We start from the raw sequence: 14,983 nt of genomic DNA, 5'->3' as shown, positions 1-14,983 counted from the left end.
TGTTTACCTTTGACGATGAAATTTCCGGTGGTCGAATCCAATGTTAATTTATTATGCGTATCGTTTGTATGCATGACTGAATAAACAATTCTCGCATTTTCTCCCTCGTCTATGTCTGTAGCAGTTATCGTCATGGCAACCTGGTCCATAGCAACGGTTTCTTCAATCTCATAAAAGGTTTTATCATCAAAAAGAGGCGCGTTATCGTTTAAATCTGATAACACCAATGTGAAGGAGTGTGTTGTTGATTTTTCAAATGGCGAAGGAGCGTTATCGGTTGCCGTAATTGTGGCTACTATCTGATTGTTCAAATCTCGGTCTATGCCCTTTGCGACATTCAAAACACCATCCGTTGAACCGATACTCAAGCAATCATTGATTGACGTCACAGAATAAGTGATGGTAGACTGGATTCCAGGATCCTGATCAGTCGCTTTGAAAGTAGTGAGGCTAGTTCCGACTGCAATATCTTCAGACACTGTTTTTGTGTCCAGTTTAAAGTCCGAATTGAATACCGGTGCATAATCGTTTTTAAAGCGGACATCAAAAGGAGCGGAAACAACCTGGAATATAGAATGATTTGCTTGCGTGTTTTTGTACACCCCCTTCTCACATATATACTGAGAGCCCTTACCTTTGTAAGGATTGGCCAAAATATCCCCCCCGGCTGAAAATTGTACTTCAATTTTTATCCTCACTGAAAATAATCAAATAAACCAATCCTTTTACTGTAATATACTATGCTACTTTTCCCATCCTCACTGAATTTCTTGAAAACAAAAGGATTTAAATCCCAAGCCATAGAAAATATGGGAATATCTATTCCCATCGAGTTTCAGTCCGTTATTTCTACCCCTACTACTTGAAAAAATCCTACTGGATTTGTGAGGTACTAGGGTTGGCGGATGAGGGGTATGTGCGGATGGGACCTCCAAAAACTGACCCTTAGAGAGATTGATTTTTGCTGAATTTTCTTCGATTTTTGAAAAACTCCCTACCCTTAGAGAGACTTTTTCAAAAAGAATTCCCAAAATTCGTGAATTTTCCGACCCTTAGAGGAACTGATTTAAATGTTTCTGATTTTTGCGACACTTACATAGACTTTGAAGGGTGAAGAAACCGACCCTTACCGTCCGCACATACCCAGCACCCATTTTTGCTTAAGTACTCCCCACCCCCGGGTGAAAAGGGGATGTTTTTGTCACTCTGATTATATAAGGAGCATACAGAACCCTTCATACTTGGGATTATTTCACGTCACTACTCCAGCCCGAGAATCGCAGCAACTCCTCCCTTTCTCCCTTAACAAAAGCTGAGAAAAGGAAACTTTCCCTGAAAATGGGCATTTTTTCCTTGTTCAAAATTAGCATGATTTTCAAATTTGTAGTAAATGTATTATAGTTCTTTCTCTTCAAAACCGTTGATCTCAAGTTTTTATTTAGACAGGTGTTCTAATGTTATTGATTATTGTGATGAAAAACCGCCCATCTATATCTGAACTCCAATCTTTGACCTTTTGAAGAATCAAATTTAAATGAACAAGTGATACTTTTATGGACCTACCTGGTTATGCATTTAACACATATATAATTGATATCTACGTGAGCATGACCATTAAACAATCATTCAGAACACAATAATGACGATCTATTAAAACTAGTCGTTTGTTTCTCATAAAAAACGTTTAGAAACCAAAATTTCATGCTCTTGAAATATTCTTTCATATTCAAGACTTCGAGAGCAAAAAAACATATCTCATCAAAAAACTCAGTAATTTTAAGAACATTGATGTATGCTTATTAATAGTGATTTTTACAGATAAAGATGCGTTTTTTGAAAAACCCTTTTTTTAGCCGTTTATTAGCTGAAATCACGAGGAAAGCTAATAACGAACGAACGGACGAACGGACAAAGGTTAATTTAAAGGACCTCCACCGGGGTAGGTCCAAAAAGTAACCTTAAGATTAAGAGAGACTTCTACTTCGAAGACTTCTTTCTCGAATCGGACATACATTCAGGTTTTTCTAATTTTTGTAACCCAGACGCTGGAAATATCGCTCATTAATTTACGCTCTAAAATCCCAGTCAATTGAAAAACTTACCTTCAAGCCTGAATCTGTGTAAAACTCCAGCACAAAACCACTTCCGTATTTTGAAAATTCCAAATCGAAAAATGAGGCTAGCGAGTCAATGAATTGGACTTGCTTAGTACCACTGAACTCAGCCATATTGATTGTTGTGGTCACCTTGACATTAACAAACATGGCGGATTTGAGGTTCAACGCTGGTGTATCTTGACCGACTACCATCAACTGGATGATGGGCTGTTGACCGAATTTCTTTTGCTCCTCAGCGTCACCTTGTAAATTGAGTATGGAATAAATTTGAATTTTTAAAGGAAAAGAAAAACTTCAAGGTACATTTACTCACAAGCAGTTTAGAAATTTCACCTGTGAGGAGGGACAAAATAATTTTATCACGCGCAGGCATGTCTCAATCACATTGCTATTCAAAGAATCGAAGATCGAAGATGGAGAGGATATATACTAATGCTAAGCTCAATATATTTTATTTTACTTAACTCTAGTTTTTGAAAATTCTTCTGGGACTTATGAATATCAGTGAAACTAAAAAATATAGGTATGACCTCATCATGTCACCGGATCAGGGAAAAAGTCAAACATATGGTTTACTAACCTGCACGTGTGTGTATCTTTAAGTAATACTTCCTATCCACAATGTTGAAAAGTGCTGACTCAGCAATAATATTCGAATACTTCGATTCAGTAGGATTGACTTCAAGTTTGAAACATAATTTATAATTCTGTCCCACATTCTCAAAACTCAGGTCTGTGAACTCAACAATTCCGGTTTCGTTAACCGGTAATTTGGTTGTTCCGATAATCGGATTTCGCCTTTGATCACCTTGACATAATGTTACGGACACGTGCCACTGATGGTTATCCCAGTTCATTTGTGTTGCCATTTGATTGGCGGAGCGGACGTGAATGATTGGTTGTTTCCCGCATGCAATGGTATCGTTACAATCGCTTATCTGGTTGTTAAGAAAAAGAAGAAGAAGAGATATTACTTACAATCTTGGTAGAAATATATTAAGATCTTATTGCATTTTAACGTTTTTCAGTGCAAGAATTGCTATTTTAGTACTTCATCGGATATTTCGAATTTTGAGGGGTGTGTTGGCTTCTAGGCTATATTCCAGTATCGAGTACAAAGTACCTTTCAATAGAGAGAAAATAAATTTGAAGGGAGCCCCCCCCCGGATTTTACTTGAGAATCGAAATAAAAATGTGCCCAGCTGGCACACAACGTTGTTTCAACGTTTATTTTTAACGTTCATAAATAACATCCATATAACGTTAGATGAACGTTGAAACAACGTTGTGTGCCAGCTGAGTGCGTACCTGCTGTGCAACATGCAGATGATATGTTCGTTCTTTCACTTCAAAAACATTCGACATGAATCGTTCAGAGTTGTATCGACTACTTGGTTCAGTATACACACGCAATGAAAACTGGTTTCCTGTGCCAGCCTTGTTGATACCAAGATCAGTAAAAACGGCTGCCGATTGATTGAAATAGATTTTGGTTGAGCCAATCAAATCCACGCCTTGGTTAACAAGCTCAGCTTCCAGAACCCATTTACGACCTTGTGCACCCAGGGTTGTCACATCTTTCCCCGTAGCCAGATCGTAAACAAAAGCCATGGGTTGGCTGTCAAAACTAAACATTTCGACTGCATCAGCAATATTTGCTTCAAACCTGAATCCAAGCTCTCTTTCTTGAATATCGATAAGAGTTTCGCCTACGATTTCAAAAATGACGTCATCTGGGTAAGAGACGTGGTATTTCAACTTGTACCCAGCCCCTTGATGTGTTATTTGAAGGTCTGTAAACGAAACTGTTCCGTTGATGAAATTGACCGTCGTTTGTCCTTCGAGCTTTGCGTCTGGGTTTTCGAGACCTGGGACGAGTGAAGCTGTCACTGACCACGGTGCAAGATCTGAACCGAGGTGTATACACCAGCGATTTAAAACATCATAAAGTTGGATTTTCGGTTGTTGAGGGATTGGTACTGACTCATTGGATTTCGAAGAAGGTGATTGGGTAATTTTGATGACCCTGGGAACATAATATTCGTTTGTGATTGTCGGTTCGTCTGTTGATTGGCGTTCGGTATATGTCGTGTTTGTTTCGTTGCCGGATAAGTTGACTATGGGAAAACACGTGAAAGAAATAACATTCATTGCGTTTCATTAGCCTATTTCCAGCCTCGTTCCCTGCGTATTATCAGTTTTTTATGCTTACGGATAGCGCTAGATAATATATTCTCTGGCGTCAATCAGTAACGTAAATAAAGCCTGGGATACACGAGGATGAGGTTGGCCTATTTCATATGATTTGAGAATCTGTTAAATGTTATTTTCTACACGTTTTTTTTTTTTTAAGAAACTAGTTTTACCAAGCAGCCTCAATGTTTCTTAAGAAATCGGCCTTTTGAGCCTTAAATGTTTCTTACATGTTTCTAAACTTTTTGACATACTCAACCTCGTGGAATGCTGGATTGGTAGGTTCTTAAAAAAACCGAATGAAAAAATGTTATTTTCTCATTCTCAGCCTCAGCATGTTTCTTACATGTTTCTTAGTTTTTAGGCATTCTGAGCCTCATGTTTCTTAAAAGTGTGTTTCTTAAAAAAAAAAAAACGTGTATACAATTTACTTGGGAAAAATGAACAAACAAATGTGCATATGTTCCCTTCAGGAAAGACGTTGAAAAATAATTTTCTGTGTCATCATTCATCGTCATTCAATAGCTAGGTGTACCGGTAGGCGTAAACACTCTTTGCTTTTCTAGAACCACCAACCTTCTTTACGCAAAGACATGAAGTCGATCAGGCGTCATATCCCTTTTAACCTATACCCTATAGACGTGGAGCATGACATATTATTGGAGAGATTCAAAGACTGATATGTGCTTGAGTGTGGCCACCAGGAGATTGGATAGATTATTGAGAAAGAGGAGAAGAGATATTGAACAAAGCAAAGAGTGTTTACTCATGCTGGCACATTTAGCTCTAGGGGAAGTTCTGAATGCTTTCTCTTCTTCTCGCCTAGACAACTGTCTACAACTCTATTCCTTTACAGCCATTCAAAAAGCTTAGACAGCCGCATGACTTTGTCTCCACTCCAACAGAAAAATAACATTTCTGTATCATCAATAAAAGCATCTATTTCCTTCCAAGCTCATTCTCAAGCAGCCCCTATCTGCTCCAAGATAGATCTCCCCACGCTATCAAAATCCCTGGAAGTATTATAGTATATATTCTGTGTATACTATTAAAACCATCTGGCATTTTTTTAGTTTTGTTAAAAAATATTGGGCGGATAAGACCTTTCCAAATTTCCATTGGGCTTTAATTTCGCGGATGACAACCAAATCAGCGAAATCCGCGAAATTTGATTCCCACGAAAATTGATCCCATTAAGGTATTTTATTCATAAGTGGAAAAGGACATGAAATTTAATTGAATTGATAAAGTCATATCAGGGCAAAGTTCTTACGTGTATCATTGAGGTTATAGATAACAAATTGCGGATCTTTGACTGGTTCTGATACTTTAATGATATCAATGGTCAAATTAAGCGATGATCCAAGACCACCTGTTTGTGTGGACTCGATCAATGACTTTGAGATATTCTTCAAATGGTCGTATGTGAAACCTGAAGTTAAAAAGTAGATTTAAAACGCACACTAATTAACGTCAACATAACAATGCGATAATAATAATATAGTTTTACAAACGTGCAGGCCACCGTGCGGACACATAACTCATGGAAATGTATACTGCCAATGTAAAAAATTCACAGTTTTAAGAAAGCTGACCACGAAGAAAACTGAAGTGCTTTCTATAAAAACTATTCGTGAGAAATCGTCTTTAAATCTTAAACATATATAAAAACATAAATGACATAGAGTTGGGAGTACATGAAATACCATTGAGTCCCCCCGGGTGGTTTGCATTATGCTATTGTCAGCCTTGTGAACATGGTTAGAACTTCTTTGGTGTGATCGTTTGATCAGGGACTCCGCTGAGGAGGGTCTCTATAATCTTTTCATAACACTCTTAGACATAATACACAGTTTTTATAAGCATAATATATGTCTCGTTATTCTCAAATTTAACAAAAAGAGCAAGAATTTTTTATATGTTGGGGATTGATAGTCAAAATATAGGTATTAATTCATATTTCTCTTCAAGTATCGCCTCAAATGTTTGAAACAGAGGAAAGAACAAAGATTTCGTTTTTCAAAAATCCGAAAAGGGTTTTTTAAAGATAAAAAATCGAAGAAAATAATTGAAGGAATGATTCTTAAAAAAATCTTCATATTTTGTAAATTTGAGCCTTGTGATTCTTATAAATAGAATTCTTATAAAACATTCTGTACTGCTTCTGCAAAAGAAAGACTAACCGTTTGTATCATTTGTCTGGAGAAGTTCTTCGGTAGAGTTTGCTGTGGTGTTCACAAATGAAGGCGAGTCACCAATCTCTAACTGTTGAACCGAAATAAAAAGAAAGTCTAAATGTTTTGATTATTCTGCTTTGTCTTACTCGCCCGGGGGGGGGGGGTTATTTAGCAAAAATGGATGCTGGGTATGTGCAGACGGTAAGGGTCGATTTTATCTCTCTAAGGGTCGGTTTTATCTCTCTAAGGGTCGGAAACTTCACGATTTTAGGAAACTTTTTTGATTTCAAGTGAAAAAAAATGTATAAAAAGTCTCTCTAAGGGTCACCTTTTCAGCAAAAATCAGTCTCTTTAAGGGTCGGTTTTCGGAGGTCCCGTCCGCACATACCCCTCATCCGCCAACCCTTGTACCACCCCCCCCCTCCGGGCTTACTCGGTACTAGCGAGGTTATGTATTTGCATATTTGAGGACGGTAAGTGACTAAAGAGATTTGGAATGACTTGCAGTTTTGATCCACAAAATCGAGGACGAGGCCATGGGACGATAAAAGTGTCCTTTGTCCTCAGTTCGTCACAATCTAGTCAAATTAGAACCTTACCGTCTCCGTCGCAGAAAACATACATAACATACATAAACTATGTATTTAGAAAAGAAAGGAGTATACGAACTGTAATCGTGGTTAATTGACTGTCTTCTGTTGTTCTTCTTTTCCGTTCAGATGAAGCGGACACAATTTCCATGACTCTTATTTTCTCGTTCGGAATACCAAGGAATGCAGCCAAATTGTTGACAATATTTTCGCCGAAAAATTCATCTTCCGTCAATGATTCTTGTGAAAAGGCAAAATTGACCTAAGCAGAAATAGGTTAACATTTTCTTTAGTCTCGATTATTAATCAGTAAACTTTAAGTAAAATACTTTTGAAAATTTTTTTGAAAAAAGTGGAACTTATTGAATTTAAATTTATTGAATTTATTCATTTATAAATCTGGATGTTAACGAAGTTAGGGAAGACGCTACTCTTTTTTTCTTGGCTTGCTCCACTTAACCTTGATCCTTCTCCTAAATGCTGTGCATCAAGCGGAGAGACATCAAGTACCTTTTTTTGCGCTAAGTACAAAGATTTGGTATGATCCAGTCAGGAAACGGAATGAAGCCATTCTATTGGTTACATTCAAATGTTACGTCACTTTTAACCAATAGAATGGCTTCATTCCGTTTCGGAGCGAGACGAACCGTCACGTGCGAACATGGTCTTAGAAAGAATTTAATTAGGTTTTAGTCGAAGTAAAAGGAAAAAAGTCTCACTAGGATAACGTTTTGAGTTTTGATAATGAATTCGCCTTTTCCTTTGATGACCATATGCAGCAACATAGATTGTGTGTCGAACCAATTTGACCCCGGTGAATCCGATAACACCGGTAGATATTTGTTCGGGTTATTCGGATCATTAGAGAGACGTTTAATTTCCCCGTTTATCTCTTCTGTATTTTTAGGTTGGACGTAACTTCCTGGAATAAAACAAAAAACAAGTTCAAATTTACTATCAAGGTCATAATAGTCTTATAGCTAAAATGATTTGCGAGATAAATTTCGCGAAATTTGGCAGCGTTTCGATTGGTTCCACAGGGTCCACGTCCATTCGGATCCCCTCTTTGAATGGAACATTGGAAGAAGCGAGGATTCGAATCGCGATCCCTGTTTGGAGACACTGACGCCTTTGACCAGTTGGCCATTGCTCCTTAAAAATGAGGGACTTAGAGAGCAAGTATGAACAGTAGCCCGCCATGATATAAACAGTGCATGATGAAGTATAAACAAGAGTCTCACCATCAAAATAAACATCCAGTCTTTGAGGTTTTGGGTTATACAATTGAATCAAGATGGTGTCTTCCTCATCTGCATCTACCATCATGAATCGCATATTTTTAGGATTGTATGACGTCAGATAAATTTCGTAATCTTTTCCCATGGCAACGATAGCATTAAAAGTGGAAAGACGTTTTTGGCAAGTGTAACCACGACACCACCCATGATCTTGTGGTCCGTTAATCAAATCAACATACGAATCAGTTGCTATGGCAACAGGTGACAATCGCCTTGTTTCTGTATCCGCGTCCAGGCTCTCAATGTTCAACATCCTGTACTTGATATTAGTACAGAAATAAGCACCATATTTTTCTGAACATTCTCCCGAATTCCCTCTGTAGATCCCTTTGTGAGGGTATTTGACGGCAGGGTCGATTTTTGTGCCCATATCATCTGGTTTTGATAACATAGTCTTTGGAATGCGGAAATCACCTGATGTTAAACAAAAAAATACGTAAACACAACACCGGGTGTTAGCAAATCTAATCAACTTTATGTAAGCGTTGATGAAACATTTTTCGAAGACTGAGCGCAACAGTAAAAAGAATTAATCCAGCAAAGAATGGATTTCGGTGAAATTGAACTCATTGCTGCAAAAACATTATGTTTCCATTGAGTGCTGGATTTTCTGCCAAGTTTCGCAAACTTGCCAAACCTGAAAGACCCCTAAGTAAGTAAAACTGCGACCGCAATCGGAGGCGACCTAAAGACTCCTAAAGCTATCTACCCTAATGTAGGGAAGGCATCATTCTTCATTCTTCATTAGTTACTGAGCATTAAGCAGAGAGGCATCAAGTAACACTTTGGGGATCTTTTTAGTATGACCCGACCAGGGATTGTACCCACGACACTATGCCCACCATAGCCGAACGCTCCATCGTTGGACTGCGGTCGCTGAAAGATCCTTATAGCTATAAGTAATAATCATACCCAGTCCCCAAACTCTGTCTTCATTAGGAAGGCCCATCCATCCGTATTCCGATTTTGAAATGATTGTTCCGATATTCCCGAAGAATGATCCATCGAGATCGTCAATCAAAACTTTCCTAAATAAGAACGCGAGAGTGTAAAAGAGGCTTTACAGTTGACTATCGCTTATTCATGATATGCACCACTGCAATATCTTCTGACATTACGTCATGGAACCAATAGCTCATTGGTTGGAAGTGACGTAAAAGCAGTCATTACGTCACTTTCAACCAATGAGCTATTGGGTGGAACGGAAGACATTGCAATGGTGTATATCATGAATTCGAATCCCATCATTCGAATCATTCTATAATTTCAAACTTAATACCATTCCCCGTCAAGGAGAAACCCTATTAATATACTTTCTATGATTCGAATATCTCTATAATTAAAACAAATAAGATTCCCCGTTCACCGTTCGAGTTCGAATTAGCGAGAGTCAACCCAGCTGGCAAACAACGTTGTTTCAACGTTCATCAAACGTTATATGGACGTTGTGAACGTTAGATAAACGTTAAAACAACATTGTGTATATCCAAATTGTAATATACGTAAAAGGTTTTTTTCTCGAAACCATTTTAACGCGTTCTCAACAAGTGTGGTGTTACCATAGTATAAGAAAGCCGCGGCTGGAATGATAACATCTGAATTTCTGTTATTCTATCTCTGTCGTATTTGATGACTATTTGTTGATCAAGAAATCAGTAATGTAGCATCTTTAATGGTAAATTTTATTGGTTTGTCGTTAATACTTACTTCCCAGTGCGTTTTAGACATTAATGATATGCTCTTGATAATACACTTGCATTATAAAATCATTGTTAAGGAAAAATCAACACTAAGAAATTGAAACAAGCACAAAATGGCTGGGCTGAAAGAACTCAAAAATTAATGAGGTGCCTTGAAAAGCCTTCGCAATATTTCAGTGAAATCTTTTTAGAAATCAATGAAAAAGTACATCAAGATAACACTGTGAAAATATCAAGCCAGCACCTTCAAAATTTATCATTTAAACTGACAGGAAAGTTGTCATCTTGGATATAGTTCTTATAATTTCAATTTTAGCGAAAAACTATTGTTTCCGCAAAAGATCCCTAAAATATGTCCAAAATTATTTCAAATGTTCTATTGGGTACAAATTCAAAGATATCTAGCAGCAAAAAAACTTTTTGTGAAGGAAAATAAGAGAAAAATTTCAAAAACTATCTACCAATAATAAACTGACAATCTTGATGTTCTTATAAAGCTCGGAGACAGAGATGGAACAGCAATTAACTGAAAAGACAATGCGGTACATATTCCAGCCGCGGCTTTCTTATACTATGGTGTTACCAAAAAAGTAATAGAAAAATCGCGTGATTGTGATAGGGATAATTCAGCCGGCCCACAACGTTGCTTCAACGTTCATCTAACGTTATATGGACGTTGTGAACATTAAATAAACGTTGAAACTACGTTGTGTGTTAGCTGGATATATTTGAGTGTAACACAATTCCTCATATAATTTTGCCAAAGAATTATTATGTTGAACGGTAAAAAAGAAATTTGATTTTTGCCGACATGTTTCGAGCTCCCAAAGAATTATTAAAATGATATGCTCAAATAAAAAAATGGATCATTTCCTTACCTGCGCGCATCGCAATCCATATCGACACAGTCAGCGGGATTAATCCAACGCGTGATGGGTTGATGGTGAAATATCTATCAAATAATGAAAAGAAGATACTCTGTTTGGCGTGGATTTCAATTTGTATAATGACCCCTCAAAATAAGCTCCAAGAAGCTACTAGTGAAGCTTTAAGATCAATGATTGCAAATTGCAAATTCAATACACTTTTTTTATAAGAACATCCAAATTTTTTGAAGCCTTGCGATATTCTTAACTTTTTGAGTTTTAAGCCTAAAAATATTCTTAACATGTTCTTATTTTCACCATTTTGTGACCATTTTTACCCATTTTCCTAAGAAATCAGGTGTTATCGAGACCGCAAAGCCTTAAAATGTTCTTAACCTGTTCTTAACATTCTTGCCATTGAAGCCTTATATTTCTATATAGTTTGTTCTTAAAAAAAAAACGTGTACCTTATTGGTATCTCCGACATTTTCAAGTTTAATTTTCTCCAATGTGATTGGGTGAATGATATCACCATAAGAAGAATGTGTCATCAAACCATGACTTTCTCTCAATTTTCCATCGCATTCTTGGTCTTCAAAAGACGTCATTTGGACGTTTTCAATACGTGTCACACCTTGTTAGAAAGAGTCAAAGAAAATAGTCTTTCAATTATCAAATTATAAAAAAGAACTAAGGATTTTAAGGATTTTAAGGATTTTCACCTGAGGATTGTTTGAATAAGACATGAAACAATGATTTTCACTACTTCAACTATCATAAAAAAGAACTACGAATGTTACTTTCACTTGGGGAGAAAATCTTTCTGGATGGCAAATGAAGCCACTCTTTCCCATCCAAGAGGAAGTGAAAACACGTGGTTTTCACACTAACGTCAGATTGAAAATAAAATCCATTTTCAAATTAAGAAAAAAAATGTCGAGTGAAAACAGAGAAAGCGGCACTTAAATCCGCCAATCCAAAAGCAGCCAAATCTTGATGTATCACTTTTTCTTGCTTGAGAAGCATTTATACAGTTGATGCTCTCGTATTCGATTTTCATAGAGAATTTGCATTTTACTCTAGGGGCTGAGTTAGGTCCCGTATGCGCATCGGCGTATAGTCATTTTTTCTTTTGATCATGAAAGTATAGTCCTCGAAGAGTCAGAAAACGTGTGTGGCGTTATTTGGATCAGGCACAAATTTCCATAATGGTGGATTTTAGATTTTCAACCCTTTTTAGCCCTCTTGCTTGAAAAAAAATATTTTTTTGACTTTAAACATAGACATATTATATACCAATCGATCACAAATTTTATGCTGATTAAGAAAAAGATCAGAATCATGGTCTGAAAATTTCGTTATCTGGAGATATGAAGCACTTTCGATTTCGATTTTTTGAAATGACTACTTTTGGTTCCAGATTTGCGTGGCTGTAACATTTGATTGGCTTACTTAATTTACTTGAAATTTTCGGAGGGTCTTGCCTACCGTTCAAATAATAAAATTCAGGAATCTTTTTTTTTCTACATGAATTTCGAAATCCATAATGGCGGATTCAAAATTTTCTTTCGTCACATGGGCTCTTAGGCTCTGCTAGACTAAGAAAAATATTTTTTGAGCTTAAAACCCTACATATTATATACCAATCGATCAGAAATGTTATGTTGATCAAGAAAAAGGTCAGAACCATGGTCTGAATATTTTGCTATCTCGAGCTATGAAGTACTTTCGTTTTCAAAACTTAGAAAACGTAAGTACTTCCTATCTCTTGATAACGATATTTTCAGATCATGGTTCTGACCTTTTTCTTAATCAGCATAAAATTTCTGATCGATTGGTATATAATATGCAGGGTTTTAAGCTCAAAAAATATTTTTCTTAGTCTAGCAGAGCCTAAGAGCCCATGTGACGAAAGAAAATTTTGAATCCGCCATTATGGATTTCGAAATTCATGTAGAAAAAAAAATTTCCTGAATTTTATTATTTGAACGGTAGGCAAGACCCTCCGAAAATTTCAAGTAAATTTTAAGTAAGCCAATCAAATGTTACAGCCACGCAAATCTGGAACCAAAAGTAGTCATTTCAAAAAATTGAAATCGAAAGTGCTTCATATCTCCAGATAACGAAATTTTCAGACCATGATTCTGATCTTTTTCTTAATCAGCATAAAATTTGTGATCGACTGGTATATAATATGTCTATGTTTAAAGTCAAAAAAATATTTTTTTCAATCAAGAGGGCTGAAAAGGGTTGAAAATCTTAAATCCGGCATTATGGAAATTTGTGCCTGATCCAAATAACGCCACACACGTTTTCTGACTCTTCAAGGACTATACTTTCATGATCAAAAGAAAAAATGACTATACGCCGATGCGCGTACGGGACCTAACTCAGCCCCTAGAGTATTTCTCTAGAATGAACAAGTATCGAAAGAAGAAAAGATATCCCTCAATACAGCAGAAAAAACATTAATATATACCGATGAGTGAGGGATACGACATGGGATCCTGCCACGACATTGGTGGTCCGGTTGCAGCACCGTTGCTGAAGAGACTCGTCATGATACCTATATTCCCACCTATGGATAAAAGAAGAAATCATTATTGGTGAAAAATATCGAGTTAAATATCCTAACGTGTCAAATGCCGAGGGCCACTCATGCTATTAAAGTAAAATTCCCCCTAAATTCTCTTACGCGATGGAAGAGAGAAAAATAATTGCGGGAGGAGCACGGCAGATATTGACCGTATGATAAAATTATCGGCTGCATAATAATTGTTGATAGCCTAGCCTAAGAATTATCGCCATTATAACGGGAAAGTTTGGATTCGTCAAGCAATATAATATCAGAGTAATATCAAACCTTAATATGTAACGATCCTTAACATTACTCTTCAGGAGAAGAGATTGAGACAAATTATATAAATTAAGAATACAACGTCTAAGTCTAGCAATTTGGAGAGGTTTTTATAGAAAAATCTGTACCATAAAATAGTAAAACGATCAGTATCGTGGTGGGTCGGCCAAAGCTTTGGAGACAATATTAAAAAAGTTACTATTTTGGAGCCCTCCTAATCAAAGAAAATATGTTAGGAAAAATTACGCTATATTTTTCCTCCTTCGGCTAAACACTGCCACTGTTAGGGTGTAAAATTGCAAGTGGGCGCCGAAAATAGCAAAGGGGCGCCGAAAATAGCAAAGGGGCGCCATTCAGGCATCCTTGTCTCCCAGCGGAGAGGCTCTCCAAAAAAATCAACCATGCTACTGAAAGTGATATTCTAGAAGTCCAACCTTTAGGGTGTTTCGGAGGTCTTGAATCAGGGTACTGTTCAGCATGCCATGGAACCAAGTCCCCTGCAGCACAATCGAATGCACTAGATTGACCAATCAAAACACTGTCTTTGATTGTAATGACATCATCACGTATCGCGTGACCAATGGAACTTGCCCCGTGAACGTTAAGACTGACGGCAAGTTTATTGTCAGCAAAAATGGAATTGGTTAAAATGATACTTTGGCTTGGCCAGGCGTAAACTCCGTAATCATAATTCATCCATATCTGAGTTTGTAAATAAAGAAATTTATAAATTAGTTTCAACAGTTTTGAAGTTGTACATTATTTTTTCTAACTTTAAAATTTTGAAATAAATTTGTGAATTCGCTCTACAGAGATACCGAGCACTCTTATGAAACGGTGTTCAACAACAATATATATGTGTAAATAAATAAAGAACTTGATTTCACCAATTTGTTTATCTAGAAAGTTTTTAATTGATATCTTTGAGATTTCATTTAACTGATTAAAGATATTTGGTTCACTGAAACAAGAAGAATTAATTTTCAACGAGTGTTCTCTTTTCTTCGTCCGACGCCGATGATACCCAAAGAAAACTGGAAACGGCACCAAAAAAATTACTTTCTTTAAAGTTTCTCTTAAAACGTTAAGAAAAATACATAGGTTCTAGTAATTTTCAAGGGGAATTGAATTTACATAAATTGAAGAAACTTATCGAATAGTAGAGCTTCGTTTGTGGAGAGTTTC

General features: G+C 36.7%; 1 protein-coding gene across 1 annotated transcript in view; it reads right to left on the bottom strand.

Moving 5' to 3' along the window:
* Positions 1-14,983, bottom strand: part of LOC136820821 (fibrocystin-L-like) — a 63,852-nt gene that overhangs the window by 7,542 nt on the left and 41,327 nt on the right. Inside the window, exons 42-55 of the mRNA XM_067077058.1 lie at positions 14,233-14,500; positions 13,421-13,519; positions 11,409-11,575; positions 10,954-11,027; positions 9,288-9,403; positions 8,319-8,789; positions 7,797-7,999; positions 7,157-7,339; positions 6,494-6,575; positions 5,584-5,742; positions 3,426-4,234; positions 2,698-3,055; positions 2,103-2,359; positions 8-563 (exon numbers count right to left, since the gene is read on the bottom strand). Coding sequence (XP_066933159.1) covers positions 8-563; positions 2,103-2,359; positions 2,698-3,055; positions 3,426-4,234; positions 5,584-5,742; positions 6,494-6,575; positions 7,157-7,339; positions 7,797-7,999; positions 8,319-8,789; positions 9,288-9,403; positions 10,954-11,027; positions 11,409-11,575; positions 13,421-13,519; positions 14,233-14,500 — 3,802 coding nt within the window. The remainder of the gene's footprint in view (positions 1-7; positions 564-2,102; positions 2,360-2,697; positions 3,056-3,425; positions 4,235-5,583; positions 5,743-6,493; positions 6,576-7,156; positions 7,340-7,796; positions 8,000-8,318; positions 8,790-9,287; positions 9,404-10,953; positions 11,028-11,408; positions 11,576-13,420; positions 13,520-14,232; positions 14,501-14,983) is intronic.

The sequence above is a fragment of the Clytia hemisphaerica genome, unplaced genomic scaffold (genome assembly GCF_902728285.1).
Source record: "Clytia hemisphaerica strain Z4C2 unplaced genomic scaffold, Clytia hemisphaerica genome assembly, whole genome shotgun sequence".
Taxonomy (NCBI): Eukaryota; Metazoa; Cnidaria; class Hydrozoa; order Leptothecata; family Clytiidae; genus Clytia; species Clytia hemisphaerica.
This window is presented reverse-complemented; position numbering and strand designations above follow the sequence as displayed.